The sequence below is a fragment of the Mixophyes fleayi genome, chromosome 7, assembly GCF_038048845.1.
Source record: "Mixophyes fleayi isolate aMixFle1 chromosome 7, aMixFle1.hap1, whole genome shotgun sequence".
Classification (NCBI taxonomy): Eukaryota; Metazoa; Chordata; class Amphibia; order Anura; family Limnodynastidae; genus Mixophyes; species Mixophyes fleayi.
Genome location: NC_134408.1, coordinates 148,046,834 through 148,063,874, shown reverse-complemented (window position 1 = coordinate 148,063,874; position 17,041 = coordinate 148,046,834). Strand labels below are relative to the sequence as shown.

At 41.3% G+C, this 17,041-nt stretch overlaps 2 protein-coding genes across 5 annotated transcripts in view; both read left to right on the top strand.

Moving 5' to 3' along the window:
• Nucleotides 1-6,966, top strand: part of SMARCAL1 (SNF2 related chromatin remodeling annealing helicase 1) — a 30,160-nt gene extending 23,194 nt beyond the window's left edge. For both annotated transcript variants that reach the window (XM_075181102.1, XM_075181101.1), the window contains exons 11-17: nt 46-264; nt 506-576; nt 1,876-1,978; nt 3,112-3,294; nt 4,636-4,736; nt 5,288-5,384; nt 6,682-6,966. In XM_075181102.1, the coding sequence (XP_075037203.1) occupies nt 46-264; nt 506-576; nt 1,876-1,978; nt 3,112-3,294; nt 4,636-4,736; nt 5,288-5,384; nt 6,682-6,849 (942 nt within the window). In that variant the 3' untranslated portion in view covers nt 6,850-6,966. The remainder of the gene's footprint in view (nt 1-45; nt 265-505; nt 577-1,875; nt 1,979-3,111; nt 3,295-4,635; nt 4,737-5,287; nt 5,385-6,681) is intronic.
• A 2,124-nt stretch (nt 6,967-9,090) lies between these two features.
• Nucleotides 9,091-16,742, top strand: LOC142098336 (uncharacterized). 3 transcript variants are annotated; one of them, XM_075181105.1, is made up of 7 exons: nt 9,091-9,187; nt 11,357-11,428; nt 13,165-13,265; nt 13,474-13,623; nt 14,209-14,363; nt 15,148-15,323; nt 16,135-16,742. In XM_075181105.1, the coding sequence occupies exons 1-6, from the start codon at nt 9,146-9,148 to the stop codon at nt 15,291-15,293; spliced, it is 666 nt and encodes a 221-aa protein (XP_075037206.1). In that variant the 5' UTR covers nt 9,091-9,145; the 3' UTR covers nt 15,294-15,323; nt 16,135-16,742. The 3 variants fall into 3 exon arrangements, with proteins under 3 accessions (XP_075037206.1, XP_075037208.1, XP_075037207.1); XM_075181107.1 differs by having other exon boundaries at nt 9,115-9,200; XM_075181106.1 differs by lacking the exon at nt 9,091-9,187 and adding an exon at nt 9,251-10,543.
• The last annotated feature ends 299 nt before the right edge of the window (nt 16,743-17,041 follow it).

Here is a 17,041-nt window from a genome sequence, read left to right as displayed (position 1 = left end):
ATATTACTGATGTACGTGGAAGTCTAAATGGGTTCTTCATCTCAGATGCCTTGGGGATGGGATTACTCAGGATCCTCTAACCTCAGTGAGCTGAAGCTGCTGCTGGAGGAGTCTATAATGATTCGAAGACTGAAGTCTGACGTATTGTCCCAGCTGCCAGCCAAGCAGCGCAAAATGGTCATCATCTCCGCCGACGGCATCAGCTCGAAGACCAAAGCGGCACTTGCAGCGGCTGCTAAGGAAATGGCACAAGGCTTCAAGAGCGTGAGTTTATTAGTTGCGGGTTTTGGGATCCACTTATCGCCAGTTCTCATGTTTGACACGTTCTCCGCTTCACCACAGTCCTTAAATCTGTGAAATAGAGGGTCCGAGTTCTGTGATGGGATTAGGGGTATTTAACCGATCTCTGATTAGCCGGATCACATTTCTGTTACAATATAATGTTACAAGTTGTTGATGATGATCAAATGCATTGTGCACATGGTAACATGTCACCTTCTCACAGAAAGGTCAAGAGAAAGAAGCTCTCCTCCTATTCTACAACAGAACAGCCGAAGCCAAGATCCCGTGTGTCACGTAAGTGCTGTTCCCGTCAGTATTACAAGGGGGGGATATATTATTCCTGTGTTCTTTGCTACGGATTATGATCAGTCACTACACAGTTTGTACAGATATGTGTAATTTACATGGAGCGATTGAAAAGTTGACTTAGACACCGCAAATTCAAATCAATAAGACAGAGAAAATATTAAACGAACGTTGTATATTTCTTACTCATTATGAAATAATATTTTAAAATTAAAACCAGTGGATACAGAAACCATCTTACACGACAATGCCCAATATATACCTGTTTTGAGAAACCTTTTTTTTTTTAATTTAAATGCTATATTAAGCTGGGTACATACTACAGGTTTTCTACCCAAATATCGAACCAATCACACGATAAACGACAGTTCGGCCCAATGTTGCATTATTGTGTATGTTCCTATGATGAATGATTATCATTCCAAAACACATCTTATCATCTGATTTGATTTTATCAACAGACTAAAAATTTTGTTCACCGTTGGAACAATGTCGTTCCAATTCTGCAGTGTGTACACACTCAGGACCAGCAGTGTAGGCAGATCTCCATAGACTTTACAGAGTCACGAGCTTTTCAGCCGATGCTATGAATTCCGGAACTTTAAATTGACGTCGCTGTTCATAACCGCAGTGATATCTCTGTATTTAAAGCACCAATGCCAGAACCCCATGACTTTAATATCTCAGTTAGAAGTTAGGGTTAGGCATTGGCGCTTTAAATGCAGAGATATCACTGCGGCTATGAACAGTGACGTCAATTTAAAGTGCCGGAATTCACAGCAATCGGGATGTAGCGTCAGGATATCGGCTGTCTAGACTGTCATTTTTATTGTAAGTCATTATTTTCTTTTTGTAGCCATTCTTGAAATCTGAAATTTTTGGTAGGTTTAACCGATGTCTGTATTACCACCATCGTCAAATGGTGCCCAACTCAGTGGCATAAGAGAATGTAAGATCATTTGAGCAGGGCCCTCTTCCCTCTGTTCTCCATACCTGCTCTTCTGCTCCGTCTTTACTGCATTAGCCTGCCTGGAGCCTCTGAAGTTTTGGTATTTTTTTGTTAACCGTTTGTAATGTGTCACCTTGTTTAGTCTACTGTTTGTGCTGTGTACGGCGCTGCGGAACTCTTGTGGCGCCTAATAAATAAAGGATAATAATAAGAGGTAAAAAATAATATATCCCAGGCAAAACTAAGCAGCGCAGTAATGTTCTCCGGTCATTACACGGATACGTTGCTGCTGCGTATTTGGTATTCTAGTCGTCATGATGCTGTTTCTCCTTCTCCAGAGAATACATCATGGATCTCCTGGAGAGCGGGAGAGAGAAATTCCTGGTGTTTGCCCATCACAAGCTGGTCCTGGACAGTGTTTGTGGAGAGCTAGGAAAAAAGGTAATCTGGAAATTTCGCTGGACACACGGTGCCCGTATTGCCAGCGCGGACAGTGATCCCATCACTCGGCCCATGTAAGGCAGGATTAACCCTTCAATGACATTTTGTAGGCTAACCACTATACCTAATACTCCGGGATAACCACAAACCTTGTGCAACCTTCACTGCTTCAACAATCGCACAATTTCTGACAAACAGTTAGTTTCATCTTGTCCTCAGAGCACGCTGTACATTACAGAATTTTATCATCACCCAGCCGAGACATCGTAAAGTCTGACTCCACTTTCTTCTAAAACCTACTTTTATTACCTCTATAAAATCACTCTTAAAGGTTATATAGCTGAACAAAATATATTCCTGTCTCCTTTACTCTTACATGGAAAACACTGCAAGATAAGACGTTGATTCAAAGGAAGACAAACATAACCCCGAGGAATGACAGTTGCTAATTTTGATAAGTCTGATAAATTCCCTGGATCAATTATCCCCATAATGTTAACTACTAATTTTAACTATAGATATAATTTCTTCTACGAACGACCCTCAATCCATTTTACATTCTACCCATAAGGATTCTTTTGTCATTATCTTCACAGATATCTTCCCACTGGGCAGGTTTTTACATGTAGACAAAGAATCGCTTATATCCAATATCATAACTCTCTTATAACATCATTAATTTTTGTTCCACCTATTTTGTTTGGTAGATTAATTAGTTGTTGTACATTTTATATTCCTACTTCTCTTTTATGCTTACGAACCTCCTTATCTTCTCTTCTCTTCTGACTCCCCAATTTCCCTTAACTAATCCCTGTTCTATTTCTACAATATATTGGACTCTGGTTCTGTCTTAACCTTTCTTCCCCAGTTCCGTGTTTAAATCCCCTTCAGTTGTCTAACCATCCCCCCAGCGCAGCTACACCCTCCTCATTGAGGTGCAGGTCATCCCTACTAGCTCAGTTCTCCTGAAACCCAAAACCCTCCTTCCTATACCAAGTTCCCAGCCCCTTATTAATCTCTGCTGCTAGGTGCAGTATTTGGGTAGTATTTCAGACCCTGGAGGTTTTTGAGGTTCGTCCAGTTGAATCTTTATCTGTCCCAATCCGCTTAGATGACTTTTCTCTTAATTGCAGAACGTGGGATTTATTCGTATTGATGGCAACACTTCGTCAGCCGACCGCCAGTCCCTGTGTCAGAAATTCCAGTTGTCGGAGAAGATTTATGTCGCCGTTTTGTCCATCACAGCTGCTAACATGGGTCTGACACTGTCCTCTGCCGACTTGGTGGTGTTTGCCGAGTTGTTTTGGAACCCGGGGGTGAGTGTTGTGTGCGATTAAAGAGTGAAGGTATAGTAGGAAAATGTAGGAACACCCAGTGACCACCAGACAGGTTATAGATGCAACTTGCAACATGATCCCTTTGTAAACAATGCTGTGAGAATAGAAATATCGCCTGACCTAGTGATCTATAGATCACTATATTGAGTGCTGCAGCTACGTGTGCCTTAACATTTGGGGGTAATGCATTATGGGTGGATGTACAGCTGTATGTACATAAAATATTTTTGGGTAATCCATATAATGTACAACCACATATTAGTGCATCCCTCCTCCCCCCCAAATTCTGATTTTTGGAGAGCTGATGGGCAAGGCTCTTACAGAGTCACAGTTATCCTGCATATAAAGTGATTGGTTATCATTATAGCTAAAACAAAAATATAAACATTTTTTGTTTTTCATTTAAGTGTTATTATGTCACTATCTCATTAACCACAGGACACAAAACCCGAAAACATATTTTTCACACTAATGTTTCTTTAATTCGTGTCGTTATGTTGTGCTGTTTGTGAAGGAAAAAAACAGCGCTGTTATACTGGTAAATAAACTGCTAAGTTTTGTTATCGGGTTGTTACTGGTCCCGGAACTGTAGCTGTGTTATTTTCATCACTGTGCGTTGTACCCACTGAGCCGCAGCCCCAATCAGCCTCATGTTGCTGTAAATTAAGCTCTACGTCTACTCTGTACTTTATTTTGACCTGCTGGAGCTGACTCAGAGCATGGGGGTGACGTTCGCCCCTGTTAATTCATCTTGATCAGTGGGCGACATCATTACAACAGCAGCAGAAGTAGCTTTCAGAGACAAAATGTTCTGAGAATTTCACCGTTGCCAAAATCCAATCACTTCCTAGCCCACACACCACCTATGGAATATAAAATACATTAACAGGTCACTGAACCCAAAAGGTACATGGTTCATGTGCACAAGATCTTAGAGGACTAGTGTACTTCCAAATAGATAGTTACCAGACTCAGGAGGACAGGAACTATTAGAGCTTAAGATTAAACTGACAATGGGAGGTAGACAAGAGCGGACTTTGGTTATTAAGCTGATCTCTGTTCATTAACTTGTGTTCTATCTCTTTCTTGCAAATGCTCAATATACGTGCCTCTATTTAAGAAAGCTTCTAGTCCCACGGCTAAGTAAGAACGTTAGAATGAGCCACAGGTTCCGTGAGCCTTTAATGGCCAAATTAATATAGAACACTGTCTTTCGGATGGTTTAAGGTGATCTGTGTTTTTCTAAAGGTTACATGTAGAGCTGATATTCATTTCTTAAACAGATCTGATTTGTGGTCCTGCTATATAATCTCTTCCTAGGTCCTGATTCAGGCAGAAGATCGGGTCCACAGAATAGGGCAGACGAGTTCTGTGAATATTCATTACCTTGTAGCAAAAGGAACAGCTGATGACTATTTGTGGTAAGGAAATCCTGAATGAAATAACGGGCTGAAGAGCGGCACAGACTGTTTTTATTTGCAGTATTAATGGGTGTTACACAATCTGTCTTGTGATGGGTGTGATACGTATGTTGGACAGTTACATGATCGGCATTATATCATCAGCACCATAATATAGACGGTTGGAACAATAGTGACTTCAACAGTATTAGTAGGACAACAATTGAAATGTAGACAGTATTAGATCGACAGTTGGAATGTAGACAGTATTAGGTCGACCATTGAAATGTAGACAGTATTAGGTCGACCATTGAAATGTAGGCCGTATTATTAGGTCGACAGTTGGAATGTAGACAGTATTATTTGATAATAGCCCTCACCTTATCCATATCCATATAATACTGCCTACATTTAAATTGTTGACCTAATGTTGCCGACTTTCTGAATGACGACCAAATGAATGTCTAGCTGTTATGCTTGTGATAAGTTGCACTATGAATCATAGTACTTTATTAATTAGGATTTGATTATTAGGAAAGCCCACAATCCTCTGTTTTATCACTTTCCAACAGGCCAATGATTCAGGAAAAAATAAACGTTCTCGGTCAGGCCGGACTGTCAGAGACTAATTTTTCAGAAACGACAGAATCTGCTGACTTCTTATGTAAGGTAAGATGTGACCTATAAAAAAGGAGAATTAAATCCTCCCGGAGGTGTCTATATAGCATAATACCACTCAGCGATTTCATTGTGCAGTCAGAATCGTCTGACCAGAGATGAGAAACCGCTGAGACACAGGAAGAACCTCAGAACTCAGAGGAACTTGGAGGGCATACTATCTACAACATGCAATAAACACGTGTGGGCATACTATCTACAACATGCAATAAACATGTGTGGGCATACTATCTACAACATGCAATAAACACGTGTGGGCATATTATCTACAACATGCAATAAACACGTGTGGGCATATTATCTACAACATGCAATAAACACGTGGGCATATTATCTACAACATGCAATAAACACGTGTGGGCATATTATCTACAACATGCAATAAACACGTGTGCTTTATTTATCTTTACACATAGACGATAAATACATGAAAAACACCCACTTTCAGACAATACTGAATGACTACAAGTAGGGCCTTTTTACATAGTTTTGCTTTTCCTGCAATACTATTACAATGCACTTTGGCTGTGTGACGTTGATTTACATTCTCAGCAGGTTGAATACATGTAATATACTGTAGGAACACAGTGCAGGAAACATGAAGTTCTATAATCACATGAGAAGAGAACACATCTTTTTACGGTCACCATAGAAATCTATACTGACTCCAGCAGTCCCAGTGAGTGTTACTTTCCTTTATTAACCATGGGTCTCACACATAAATGCCGCAGTGAGCTGGTGAACAGTGTAACTCCAGCATTACCTCTGAAAGATTTGGAAATTTACCTTCACTTTATTAAAAAAAGAATAAAGTAAAATATTTTGAAAAAAATATGAGCAAAAATATTAAATATTTAAAAAACATTGTGGGGCACTTGATCAACATTTACAAACACTTGTACAGCTATGTTGTGATATAAATTCACATCTGCAAATCTCAGCTGTCCGGGTGTAGCAGGGAGACCCCAAAGATGTAATATCCTGCACTAACACTAGGGGCACTGTAGGGACAGCTGTCTGGGTGTATACTGTCCTTATCTACATGGAGACCCAAGTAATCATCGTCATCATTTATTTATATAGCGCCACTAATTCCGCAGCGCTGTACAGAGAACTCACTCACTCACTTCAGTTCTTGCCCCATTGGAGCTTACAGTCTAAAATCCCTAAAACTTCATCAAGCACTGGATAAAGCCCATGCTTGATGTGTAGCACAGAACCATTATCCTCCCCAGCAGACCAGCTGTTTGTCACTATTAACCCATTCTTTCCTTGATCCTTGCCACAGGACCCAAAACAGAGAACTATCTACGACCTCTTCCAGAGGTCGTTCTCCCAGGACAATGCTGGGGATGATATGGACGAAGCTCTGTTGCTGGAGGCCTGCGAGGAGATCGACCTGGACATTCCAGCAGAGAGCCCGTGCAAGAAAAGGAGGATCGAAGATTACTTCTAATTATGCCATTAACAAAGAGGAAGTTTTCTGTACAGTGTTGTTTGATTGGGAAAAGCTTTATTTTTAGACTATTTTGTATTTTGTTAATATTATGGCATAATTAAAGATATACAATAAGTGTCTTCTCTTTATAGTCTGAGCTCGGACGCGAAAAGTATATTCCCTGTGTATACATGACCTTGGTGCTGCAGGGAGGGTGATGAGTTTAAATGCATCAATAAGGCATTAGAAGAATGCATTCATCTCTTTGCAGATCATCCTACTATTGATACAGGGTTTTGGTACATTGTAGTTTTACAGCCTTCCTCAAATATATGGGACTAATATATGCAAACTACATTATTTATATCACCAACATAATGACCATGGATGGACGTTTTCTCTATGCTACAATATTGTATCAGTTTATTACAAAACTCCCACCTGGATTTCAGTGTTTTACCAGCTTAACTCTTAGTTACAATTATTATTCTTTATCATCTTTTATTTATAAGGCGCCACAACAGGTGAGCAGTGTTGTACATGGCATTTACAGTAGTATATAATAAACAGCAATGATCCATAATGCATGAAAACCAAACTAATACGAAGACCAGGGGGTAAATGTATCATTAAAGATGCCATGTTTGTGAGAGCTTACATCCTAAAGGAGAATAGAAAGGAATCAGCAGCAAATCATTAAATTAACATCAGAAAACTTTTGTGCAGATCAAAGCAATCATGGAAGCGACTGAACAGTATAACTTGATTTGGATATATTTGTTAATTTCTTAATTCTAACCCTCACCTATAGTCTTGTATGGTTATTTAGTAAAGGGGCTAGCTTTGTAAGATAAGGACTTTAGGACTATAGCACACTGTACTGCCTTTCTGTGCGAGATCTTTATGCACCAGGATGTAGCTCTAATATATTCTGCATTTTGCGTCTTGGTCCTACCCTGAACTGCGATCCTAGCGACAGTCCCTAGTTCCAGCGCAGCAGTCAGTTCAGAGTTTTACTTCTCTCCACACAGAAGGTGACCTTTTACAGTTGGAGCAAAGGATCAAATTTTAGCAGTCATTTTTATTGTGCAGAATTCCTATGGGTAGAACCCCCCTCTTCCCCTTTGTTCCAGTTTCATAAACGGCTCATTGTGAATGCAGTGTTAGGAGCGTCGGATGTCTTTTCTTATGCAGGGAGAATTCCAAGTGATACCATTCTTAGGGCCACCGCAGCTGTGTTGGGGGCGGAAAACAAAAGATAAAAAAAATAAATAAATACATTTTTTGTAACATAGATTTGCACTAATCAACAAACACAAAATTAAAACTAGATTAAACTATACATGTTTGGCCTTACTATAGATAATTGAAGTTTCAAAACATATACAAGGTTGCACTAATTGCCTGAACATACAAGGCACAATAATGAATAAATGCATTTATTGCCTTCTGTTTCTGCCCGGTTTGTTGGCGGATCTAATACTGATCAGACAATGCCGCCTTATCAGCTCACTAGGAACCAGCACCTAATGGGTAGAGGTCAGAGCTAAAGCGTTTTGCAGTGCGTCAGTGATGTCTGTGGCTCAGAGCACTTTGATAAGTCAGATATAGGTTTAGCTAACAAAATGGCTGCCTGCAGTGTGTGCAGGCGATAGGCCCACCTACACAGGGCAGTGGACAATTACATTTCTTTACTAATGACAGCCCATTGTATGACTACAGGGATATTAACACATAATACTTTTTAATACAAAATATACGCTATATGGAGCCACTGATAGTAATACATGTATTACCAAATGTGTACCAAGCACGTGTATATGTTAAAATCACACAATGCTGCTGAAGGTGGAATGATGAACCATTATAATGGTCAGTAAATTTACTGGAGGTTGGCTTCTGTGCTTTTAGTTAAAAGTGAAATATCAGAGCATTTATTTATGACTGTATGTATTAAATATATGTACATGGCATATGGGGCTGGGAGGTAATGTAAGCATGCCAATCATTTATCTATATATATATATATATATATATATATATATATATATATATATATATATATACATACATTTATTTATTTAATATGTGTGTGTATGTATAATAACATGATTAAACCAGAGAGAGTGCTGACTATAATCACACACATGTCACTATAAATCTCTCCATGGCTTGGTCCCCTGTCTGTAACCATGGCAACCTCGGGTCCTCCCGCCGCCTTGTGCTCTCGATGGTGAAACTACGAGGGTCTCAGAACGTGCCCTTCATTTCCGGAGAGCGCCGTCTCTATTGTGCTGGAAGCAGGAACTTGTGAATGTTTGAAATTGGCCGCGAGTGTGAGAGTCCCGCCCAGCAGGTAGGTGGCGCCGGTGAGTGGTCACACCTGGTACTGCCAGACTGACCCTGATATTGTACCAGAGCTTCCTCCCTGCCCCTTATACCAACCTCATACATACCTGGGCACTGCCAGTCTGATACTGTACCAGAGCTTCCTCCCTGCCCTTATACCAACCTCATACACCTGGGCACTGCCAGTCTGATACTGTACCAGAGCTTCCTCCCTGCCCTTATACCAACCTCATACACCTGGCCACTGCCAGTCTGACCCTGATACTGTATCACAGCTTCCCCTCTGCCCCTTATACCAGCCTCACACACCTGGGCACTGCCAGTCTGATACTGTAACACAGCTTCCTCCCTGCCTTATACCAACCTCATACACCTGGCCACTGCCAGTCTGACCCTGATACTGTATCACAGCTTCCTCCCTGCCCTTATACCAGCCTCACACACCTGGGCACTGCCAGTATGATACTGTAACACAGCTTCCTCTCTGCCTTATACCAACCTCATACACTCACCTGGCACTACCAGTCTGACCCTGATACTGTATCACAGCTTCCTCCCTGCCCTTATACCAACCTCATACACCTGGGCACTGCTAGTCTGACCCTGATACTGTAACACAGCTTCCTCTCTGCCCCTTATACCAGCCTCATACACTCACCTGGCACTACCAGTCGGACCCTGATACTGTATCACAGCTTCCTCCCTGCCCTTATACCAACCTCATACACCTGGGCACTGCCAGTCTGACCCTGATACTGTATCACAGCTTCCTCTCTGCCCACTATACCAGCCTCACACACCTGGGCACTGCCAGTCTGATACTGTAACACAGCTTCCTCCCTGCCCTTATACCAACCTCACACACATACCTGGGAACTTCCAGTCTCTGTTACTGATACTGTACCACAGCTTCCTCCCTGCCCCGTATACCAACTTCCTACAGATACCAGGGAACTTCCAGTCTCTGTTACTGATACTGTACCACAGCTTCCTCCCTGCCCCTTATACCAACCTCATACAGATACCTGGGAACTTCCAGTCTCTGTTACTGATACTGTACCACAGCTTCCTCCCTGCCCCTTATACCAACCTCATACACTTGGCACTGCCAGTCTGACACTGATACTGTACCACAGCTTCCTCCCTGCCCCTTATACCAACATCATACACTCACCTGGGAACGTCCAGTCTCTGTTACTGATACTGTAACACAGCTTCCTCGCTGCCCCTTATATCAAACATAATCCACACAACTGGGCACCGTCATGTGTTTTTGCACTTTGATGATATAAGAAATATTGCAGGGCTGCCATTGCTAAGCAGACACTGTGGGAAGTTGAAAATTGTATTAGCAGCGTTGCAGGTGAGTTACATAATAGAGTCTTGGTGAATACGGTGCAAGCCATGTCTAGTGAGGACAGATGACAAAGTTTAAATTCACCAACAGCGCACCTGCGTTGTCAGACTTCGGATTTTCACAGGAATATGGGGTAGGGAGAGAAGGATTATGTTTCACTAGTTCGGTATGAGCCAGCAGAGAACCCCTTTAAAATGAGAATACATCAATTTGAAACAAAGGTATAAAGAATTCACTTAAGGGCTTTAACCCTTCATATATGATGATGACTTGCACCACAGTGATTAGAGTAACTATGCCATAGAACTGGAAGAGAGATGGTTGTGGTTTTTATTAACCTTAATTCATATAGTATCTTATACTATGTGCAGGGTTTTACAGGGAATGTTTCATCTTTCACATCTGTCCCAGGCTCAGTGGTGTTCTCAGTTTAAATTCTGTACCATACCGCAGCCTAATTTTATCAGAAGCCTAGTAGCTTACCAGTATGATTTTTGATTGTGGGAGGAAACATGCAAACACAGGGATATAGATATATATATATATATATATATATATATATATATATCTTGGAAGGTAACAGAGTGTCAAATTAAATACATGGAACAATTATTTACGTGCAGCAGCAAAGCTACAAATACGTTGTATTATGTCAAGTATCGCTACATTCTTGTTAGCAAAGCCAAATTAGTTTCTACTTCAGAATACCACTTGGTGACCAAACCGTGTTCTCCGATCTATGGTATAATTATATTTCTGACAAGCAATGTGTGGGCTTTTTTTGTAATGAAGTGTCGATAAATTGATTTTTTTTTCCAGATGGAGACGTTAGAACAGTTTCTAGTAGAAGATGAGGAACATCTCTTCTCCTACAGTATGCCAGAGCTTGAGGTTGTACCCGTATTTCAGTGTCTGGTATTCTCCCCAGAGGGTGGCACATGCAGTAGTACAGGGGTCATACTGGGTTTATACAAGGTGACAGTGGACCTACCCTGGCCATGAGCTGGTCCTGTAGATATCGCTGGGATCAGCTCTTTCTGGATAACGCTTCTTGTGTCCTCTGAAGCTGAACACAGTTACAGAGAAGGTTTCCGAGCACCTATAGGTTATCTGTATTCACCTGCTACTCATTTGTGTGTGCTGATTTATCTGACAGGATATCTCCCAATGCCCCCTGGGAGACTGGAGGGCTGACAGCACCCTCATGCGTAGCCTGACATGGCGAATGCACCTTCCAGCCTCAGGTGTACGTTCATTATGTAGCAAAGCTTTGTAACTAAGGGTAATGTTTACACTGCACAGAGCTCCGTCACTATGCGTGATACAGAACATGTACCAGGTACGAGCTCTTTGGCCGTAGGCTACTAACAGCAACACCTGCATGTGGAAGAGAATATAAGGAAATGTCACTTCCATTCACGTCTTAACATACATGATAATCTAGATATATTACTAAGATAGGCTTTTATAATGACAAAAAGCTGGACACTTATGCAATACTTTGGACTAGTCACATTTGTTAGCAGTCATCATTGCCTGCTTATTAGTGTGTCCCTAGTGTAGAAGTCGGTGGTGTAGAGCAACCTGTGAGCAAATAATCAGGATGCTCACAGCAGTACAGTGTTTTACAATATGAATCCATTGATCTTCTGGGAGACAGTGACCTGTCCACCTGTGAAGACAGGGCTGCAAGTGACAGGAACAGTGACATGATGTGAGGAGGGAAGACAGCAGACAGTTATATAGTGGAAGGAGTAGGATCCCCCAGCAGCACAGATTATATCAGGAGATGACTGATGTGTTAGTGAGGACAAGGCTGCATGTGACAGGGCCAGTGACATGATGTGAGGAGGGGAATGGAGGCAGCAGGAAGCCACAGACTGAGAGTTATATAATGGAAGGAGTAGGATCCCCCAGCAGCACAGAGTCTATCAGGAGATGACTGATGTATCTGTGAAGACAAGGATGCATGTGATAGGGGCAGTGACATTATGTGAGGAGGGGAATGGAGGCAGCAGGAAGTCACAGACTGAGAGTTATATAATGGAAGGAGCAGAGTCCCCAGCAGCACAGAGTATATCAGGAGATGAGTGATGTGTTAGTGAGGACAAGGCTGCATGTGATAGGGGCAGTGACATTATGTGAGGAGGGGAATGGAGGCAGCAGGAAGTCAGACTGAGAGTGAAAGCTTTAGGTTATCACAACAGCACTGAGCAGGGATTTGAGGCTCTGTTTGTGTTCTTGTTTTGCTGTATATAGAAAAAAGTTTATATGTCTTACTTGTTTACAAGTTACCCTAATTGAACACCATAAAACAATATGGTTCGTCCCTGTGGCTTTCTTTGAAGTCTTTGATGATTAACTCTGCACTGTCCTTAAACCAATGAATTGTAGATTACTTTTTGAAGATCTGGAGTGTGTGAGGTCTGAGCATATCAGGGTGTCAGCAGCTCAGTGACACTCTGCTACTTTTACTTTTCTGTTTGGTCCTCACTGCATTGAGCAATGCACACTATTGTCTATACCATATACTGTACTATTCAGAAGGAAACGTTTTGAAGACATTAAGTTGAATTGTTACAACTGTTTCATTTACCTGATGCCATCTCTAATTGTGTTCCCTACAGAAAATTGTCCAGCTCTTCTCTGATGAAGTTCAGTCAAACAGGGAACAACTGAGTAAGACAAAGGCTGAGCTGCGTGACCTGGAGATAGAGACCTCTGAGAGGTACTGCAGACCTGTAATATAAGGAACATGTTTTATGGATATAAGATCATGTTCCAGTCTGCAGTTGAAAGTGTTGTTTTCACAGAGCATGTGTGCATCACGTGTTGATCCCTATGATGATAAGATGGAATGAATCCTTTATGAATACAGTAGCCTTTCTTGCCACACTGGGGTATGGATTGTAATGTATGGAAACCACTCTCTTTAGAAACTCGAGCAGAGAATTCTACGTCTCCCTCCTGGCTCAAGCGATGGATCTGAAGGAAGCACTCGAGGAAGAGGCAGAGACCCAACAACAGCTCAAGGCAGTGACCGGGGAAGTGAAGAGACTGACGGACACTCCGCCCGCAGAGATCAGGTCTCTTTCTAGAAACTCTTCTTTAATACAATCAATAAGTTACTACAGTGGATATAATTTGCATTAATACTTTCTGGGAAACTTTTCTGTGTAGTGTACATGTTGGGTTCTGTGACCCCAGGAATATTCCTCATCTCTTCAGATTGTCACTGCCTGTCTTACGTTGTCAGAGCAGCCTACTACTGTGTCTTACAGCGGCTGCTGGAGTATGGAGGAACTAGGGTGGGACTCCATGTGACATGTTCATTGCAAGAGGAAATTCTTCCCCAACTGAAATAACAATAATTGTACATTAGAGTATAACTCTTTATATGTATCCTCCTTCGCATACAGGGGTAAAATACATTTTATACATCTTATTTGATAAATGTTATTTCCTAATAATCAGTATATTCATGGTGCCCTATTACCAGCACTCCCTCTTAACATTCTGGATTAAATGGTAAAGAAGGGTGGCAGGTGGGTAAATCTGTTGGTGATTTCTTTTGTTGGCTAATTTGCTGGTTCTTCGCGGCACCAGACAACGTGGCGTGCTTGTGGCAACTCTTCTCATTCCTTGTCTCTGACACTCGTTCTACTCTGCAGTGAAGTCTTGGAAACACAGTTGATGGAGGCGGAAGGTATCATGGCCGCGTTCTGTAGGAAAGAAAGGGAACTCGTGGAGGAAATGGAAAACCTGAAGACAATGCTACAGAAATCACAAGCCGGGTTGGCACAGACGCGGTTGGAACACCAGAGAGGTGAGCAGACACAGAACACGAACTCGGAATGAATGAACAAAATATATTTTAAGATTCAATGAGGTCTAAACAACCCTCCGTTGTCCTGCCATTAAGCACTCCGGGCAACAACTTCATATTGGGGATGTTGTTATGGGAGTAGATTAACCGTGTACACCAGAGGTGCCCAAACTCAGTTCAAGATCTACCAACAGTTCATGTTTTCAGGATTTTTTTTTTTATTTCATGCACAGGTGAGTGAATTTATTTTCCCACCTGTTTCTACAGACAGAAATCCTGAAAACATGATCTGTTGGTATCTCTTGAGGACTGGTTTGCGCACCTTTAAGCTGTCACCTGCAGCGTCCCCAAAATTTTATTCTTATTTATTACCTATTTCACATTTTCAAGATGTAAGTCTTGTCCATTAGTTCTAGTGACCGCCGGCATGTTCGCCATCTATTGTAGTAACCTTGGTGCAATCACTGTGAGTTTATTGCAATATAATACACAAGTGATGCTAATAGGTGTATAAACTCCTGTAAATAATAAACAGTAAATTATAATAGGTGAGTTCTGATGTCATCACTTCAGCGTTAGTTGTGTATTATAAAGAATAACACTCTCTTAGTGTAACTTATCCTATATATTAGAGGTCATCATAGAGAGATGTCACCTGCATTAAGGCATGTGGCTTTGTGCCTTTATAAGATCATAGAACGCCATGACTTATACTATCTTTATAATTTACAGTTGGGGGTATATTATCCCTTATTTGATATGAGATTTGTTTCCACCCTCTCAGTGGAAGAGGAGCTGCTCGCTCTGGAGAACAATCCACCCGCCCACAGATTCCCAGGAAGCAGCGAGGCCAATCTCCTTCTGGACGCTTGTATAAAGGAAATCGGGGCGCTGGGTATTTTACCAGACGAGAAACGTCGCAAGAAGTGAAGTCAGCCCCTCTGATCCCACCTGAGCCAGGTAATAAAATAACTTCATCAGTGGTTCCGTACATGGATGTGTTATAATGACTCAGTCTGTATGTAAATGTAAAGTCATCATCATGTTGCAATATGTAAAGGATCCTCTATCTTAAAGGGAAATATAAGTAGATTTTGATTTTGATCAAAAGGGGCAGTGATTTTGGATCTTAGTTTTGTAATTTTTCAATATTAATGATAATTACCGAGCTACTTCCCGAGTTGAGTGTAAATTAAATAAGTGATTAACACTAAGAGAACAGCGCCCCCAGTGGCTGGATGATTGTTTGATCACTAAGCAATACACTTTTAAAAAATCACTTCCCAGACATGTTTCTGCTTTATAAAGCCTATAGTGCTCAGAGACACTCCTCCTTCATAACATAGCAACCTACTGCAGAGACGTGTCTCTGAGTAGGCAGAGAGTTAGTGACAGCTTTGCAAACTTGCTCTGAAGAAATTCAGTGTGGATTGGTGGACTCATAAACAGGGGTGAAGCCTGTAATGTCACAAAAACTAAAATAGTGTGTGCATGTAGGACATAATTAGCTACATATCAAGACTCAAGTTATTTCATGTTCAATACCTAATATAGTATTATTTAGTTATCTAATGCACAGCCTTTGTTGTGTATTAAATGGCAGCTTAACTTGCTCTAAAGCTTTCGTCCTGACATGTAATAAAATCTGGGAACCCTGCAGTTTTATCATGTGAATGCACAATATTATATATTACAGTACATATGTTGATATGTACAGCTTTGCATGTGTCGTTTCTGAATACTCATTGCTGCCTCTCTGCTTTGTCTCCAGCTACATTGATTCGGCAAAATGCTTTCCAGAACATGACACCGAGTGGGGACTTTGCATGTTTCTGGTCGGTCCTTGGAACTCTGAGAGGTGTAAGGACTTTTGGAGGACGAGAGCTGCTTCTCAAGTAGTTTTCGCTAAGAGCACCTGCAAGGCAAGAAGTGAATTGAGTCTTCATATTTCGGTGAAGTTCAGGAAATGTCCTGTAGGGGGTGTATGGTAATCATTTAATATTCATCTCAGATTTAAAAGTTTTTTTCTCTTCACGTTAAAACCAATGTAACAAAATCCTTTTCTGATAGTGGCACTTTGGTGAGTGTCCCAGGGCACTCGCATGTAGCCCGGACTGTCGTCTCTCTGTAGTAGATAAGATCCTACTTAGTGACCATCTTACCGCTGCGCTGTCTAATCTGCTAAGGGAGAGCCAAAGACAGAAATCCTGGTTATATGTGAGCGCGGTGTCTGTTAATTAGTGCGAGCAGGGTGGGGTTTAGGGGAGGGAAGGGAGAGAATTTGGTCATATTGATTCCTAAAGATAAAAACCACTATGAGAAATGAATTGTGATAAAGCTAAATGTATTGAAGTGGGAGCATTAAGCCTCATCATATGACCAGTCATGTCTAGTGGTTTGTATATGTGTATATAGTAGCTTTATTCATAATTGAATCACGTTTTAGTTATCCTAAAATTAGTGTAATAAAGGTACACATATTGTTTCTAAAAATATATGGCTGGTTACATTTTTGCTACATTTTGTCAACTATACACTTGTTCTATTGTGTAGAGCTGTCTATAGTTAAACATTCCGTTCTCAGTTCTTGCTGATGTGATACTAAATAATCAGTGTTTGGCTACCGGTGCTTGAATCACCGTATGGAAAACACAAGTGCAGCATCTGGGATCACGGAC

What these genes read in the sequence shown, in the direction of transcription:
- LOC142098336 (XM_075181105.1), top strand. Translation starts at nt 9,146, where the DNA reads ATGTTTGAAATTGGCCGCGAGTGTGAGAGTCCCGCCCAGCAG. An exon ending in ACTCCGCCCGCAGAGATCAG is followed by an intron (nt 13,624 to 14,208) that starts GTCTCTTTCTAG and finishes TCTACTCTGCAG; the next exon opens with TGAAGTCTTGGAAACACAGT. An exon ending in GCGGTTGGAACACCAGAGAG is followed by an intron (nt 14,364 to 15,147) that starts GTGAGCAGACAC and finishes CCACCCTCTCAG; the next exon opens with TGGAAGAGGAGCTGCTCGCT.